Source organism: Hemitrygon akajei, chromosome 3 (assembly GCF_048418815.1).
Source record: "Hemitrygon akajei chromosome 3, sHemAka1.3, whole genome shotgun sequence".
NCBI lineage: Eukaryota > Metazoa > Chordata > Chondrichthyes > Myliobatiformes > Dasyatidae > Hemitrygon > Hemitrygon akajei.
In genome coordinates, this window is record NC_133126.1 from 89585659 (window position 1) to 89589239 (window position 3581).

At 46.7% G+C, this 3581-nt stretch overlaps 1 protein-coding gene across 1 annotated transcript; it reads right to left on the bottom strand.

Moving 5' to 3' along the window:
* Positions 1 to 237: 237 nt before the first annotated feature.
* On the bottom strand, positions 238 to 1344 carry prlh2r (prolactin releasing hormone 2 receptor). Its single transcript, XM_073038990.1, has one exon. It carries the CDS (start codon positions 1342 to 1344, stop codon positions 238 to 240), a length of 1107 nt encoding a protein of 368 aa, XP_072895091.1.
* Positions 1345 to 3581: the final 2237 nt, after the last annotated feature.

The window sequence follows — 3581 nt, forward strand, 5'->3', positions numbered from 1 at the left end:
AAAGCAATTACTTATTTTGATAACCAGCAGAGCAAATACCAGCATTGCACCTGCTGTTCCAAACCACCTTGGAAATCCTCCAGCTCCCGTGGGGAGAAGGACTAAGTGGAAATCTCTGCTCAGCACTGCAGGACTGCATTAGGGCCTATCGAGCTGCTGTGGGGAAGACCCACTTCTAAGCTCGTGAGGGGAGGCAGTAACTTCAGTGGCCTGGCCAAGTTGCTCCCACCAGGCACCCTATTGCAGAGGGAACTTCCTCTTCAGGTTGCCGTTGATGAAGGTGGGCACATCTGCCGAGGTGCAGGTGTTCAAGCGGGACACTTGGCTGGACATGGTACTACTGCCCTGCTTCTTACTACGGCTCAGCAGGTTGCTCAGGTGCAGCCGGAACTTGTTGTGGAGTGACGCATAGATGAAGGGGTTGTAACAGGTGGAACTCATGGCGAGTAAGTGGCACGATACCTGGATCACTCCCAAGTAGGTCTTGTCTATGAGGTCCCGGTTGATGTCCCATATCAGGTTCACCGTCTGCAGAGGCATCCAGCACAGTGCAAAGGAGAGGACGGAAATGAGGAGCATGCAGAAGGTCCTCCTTTTCTTCCTTGACCACTTCTCCTGGCTGCACAAGGCAGCACCCGGAATCTTTCTCTTCTTCAGGTGGCACGAGATGGCACAGTAGGAGATGGAGACAGCACAGAGTGGGAGCATGTAGAACAACAGGAAGATGGTGCAGGAGTACAACAGACTTTGCTTCTCCAGCTCGTACCAAATCTCCTCACAGATGACCATGTTGTATCCCAGCTGGTTTACGTTCATGTACTGGGTGTGCAGGGGAGTTGGCATCGAGATCCCCATAGAGAGCATCCAAATTAATATGATGATGTAGGCACAAGAGCGCGGTCTAATTCGGCGGTGGATGGGATATACCACCACCACATATCTATCCACAGCAATGGCAGTGAGGGATAAGACAGATACAAAGACGGTGGTGGACTGCATCAGCTTTATAAAGTAGCACATGAAGATCCCAAAGAGCCAGCCTCTGCTCTCGAAGGCGTAGGAAGCCGTCATCGGAACGCAGAAGACACACATCACCAGGTCGGAGGCGGCCAGGTTGCCGATGAGGAAATTTGTGGTGGTGTGGAGCTTCTTGGTGGTGGCGATGTGAGCCAGGAGGAGCAGGTTGCCGCCGCAAGCCACAAGCACCAGCACCGCATACAGCAGGATGAAAAAGGGCTTCAAATCCAAGAGCAGGCAAACGCCCGAGAATGTGGGGGACGTGGTCGCTTTGCACGTTGAACCATTCAGGGCCGCTGCCCAGTCACCAGATTCATTTAAGGTCATCATCGGCTCACCTGTGTGGAAAGTACAGAATAATCCATATACCATCAACTGCTCAGGAATTCCCGTTTCCCACATTTCTCCCACTGCAGCTGTTCGGGTTAGAAGCATTGTCTATGGAACTGATAACCTCTTCCCAAGTGATATACTTTAACCATTTTGTTCGGGGGGGGGGGGGGCATGACAGGCAAGAGAGGCAATTGTTGCTCACCCTTTGGCATCTTAAGTAGTTGGTGGTGGGCCAGCCTAACCCCTCAGAACACTACAGATCACCTCTTGCACTACCATGGGGCTGCCTCTGTTTTTTTTAAACTAATGTATTTTTCTCTTCACTGCCTTGTATAATTTATATTCTGTGTATTGCTGGAATCTACATTGTACCTGCACTTCATACTTCAGCACATGGCAGTAAACTCAACATGGTTGACTTGAAGGTTCTCCCGTAGGGTTGTTGGGTCGGAAGTTCCAGAGGCAACAATGAATCCATGTCAAGACAGCCTAGAGCACTTGCTGACCCTGACCTAGGAGGATGAGGTCAGGTCAGTCTCCTATCTTTCTGGCTCACAGTTAACTAGATGGCCAACACATCCTCCACTCCTAAGGCCCTAACTTTAGCCTTGGAGCACAGGAGTCAACCCCCCTCCCCCCCCCCCAGTGCAAGTCAGGGATTGGTCCTGGGACCATTCTGATACCTGACTCACCCAAGGCTCTCGGAAAGAGGAGTTCCGAAAAGCCCAGGACAATTTAGAAAACCGTCAATCCTGCACTTGCTTCTGATCAACTGAGATGACAGTAGACCAAGGTTCCAACTCACCCACACAGACCCCTACTTCAAGGGAGATGATGGGGTGGGTTCCCTCTGATGTTCTGGAAAATATTTATCCCTTTAATCAGATCATGAGCTCTTTGGATCTTTCTCTGCACAAGCTTACTGTAGAGTTGACATACTCCAAGCAGGTGAAGTTGTGAAGTCCTGTTGGATATCCTGAGGGTGTAAAAGTTGCCACATAAAATCTGCACACTCTCGTTGTATCCTTGTGGGATTATCCCCAACTGTTCCAGGTTCCTCCCACATTCAAAAACAGGCTAATTGGCCACTGTTAATTGCCCACCTTGTGTAAGTGAGCAAGAGGAAAATCAGGAAGTTAATGAGAGAAGGAATAGACTGTAAGGAAATAAAATGGGAAATGGAATTGATAACATTGCTCTGAGATCTGGTAGAATAGAAGGGTTGAATGGCCTTCTCTGTTGCAAGAAACTAGGAGAAATAAATACACTTGTGATGTTAATAAATAGCGGAAAAAGTTCAAGGGGCCATATAGACTGTTCCTGTTCCTATGAACATATGTTTGTATAATTAACTCTTTTTTTCAATGCTCAGAACAAACATGGCCTGTGTTCCATGAGGTAATCTGACTGAGCAGCTTCATTCAATTAATATTAATACCATTCTGTACACCTCAACGAAAGGTGCACAGAGAGAATGTTAGCAAACAACACTGATTAGACAAGAATGGTTTATTATCACTTTAGTGGCAACTTGAAAGAGCAGAGGTAAAAGTAAAATGCAAATTGCATTGACTCATTGGCAGCAGCTTCAAGAAAATTATTTGGGTGATGAATTATTTTACCTATAATACACTTGAAGTGTGGCATATGGGTTAAATGTTGTGATTTCATCAGAGCATTTAAAATATTAAAAGGAACAAATATCGAGAAATAATTGCTGGTAAATTGAGAAAGAGGGGGTTTAATCTTAACATCTGCATTAAAGCTGATCAGGCAACACTTCTACACATGCATGCACATGCACACATGCACTCACACGCACACACTCACGCACGCGTGTTCTCTCTCTCTCTCCCTCCCTCCCTCCCTCTCTCTCTCTCTCTCTCTCTCTCTTCCCCTCCCCCCCAAAGACTTCCTGTTAGACACTGTAAAAGATCTGAAATTTTAAGAATGAACTCAGTGGCTTAATGTTGAGGAAGGGGAAGTGTGTTGCAAGCATAGTAAATTAACAGCTTGTAGGTTTCCGCAAACAAAACCAAGTGTGGCATTTTATGTTTAAAGAAACCTGTAACACATTTTATTGAACGCCAGATCGGGCTCTTAAAATGAAATCCCAACCCCATGTCGCTGGTTGTGAATTATGTGGAGTTCTCCTAATGACATTACCTTCCATCATAATCCCAAGCTAATCATAGAACAGGCTTGGTGCAGTTCTAGAGTTTGTTGCCATT

What these genes read in the sequence shown, in the direction of transcription:
- prlh2r (XM_073038990.1), bottom strand. Translation starts at nt 1,344, where the DNA reads ATGACCTTAAATGAATCTGGTGACTGGGCAGCGGCCCTGAATGGTTCA.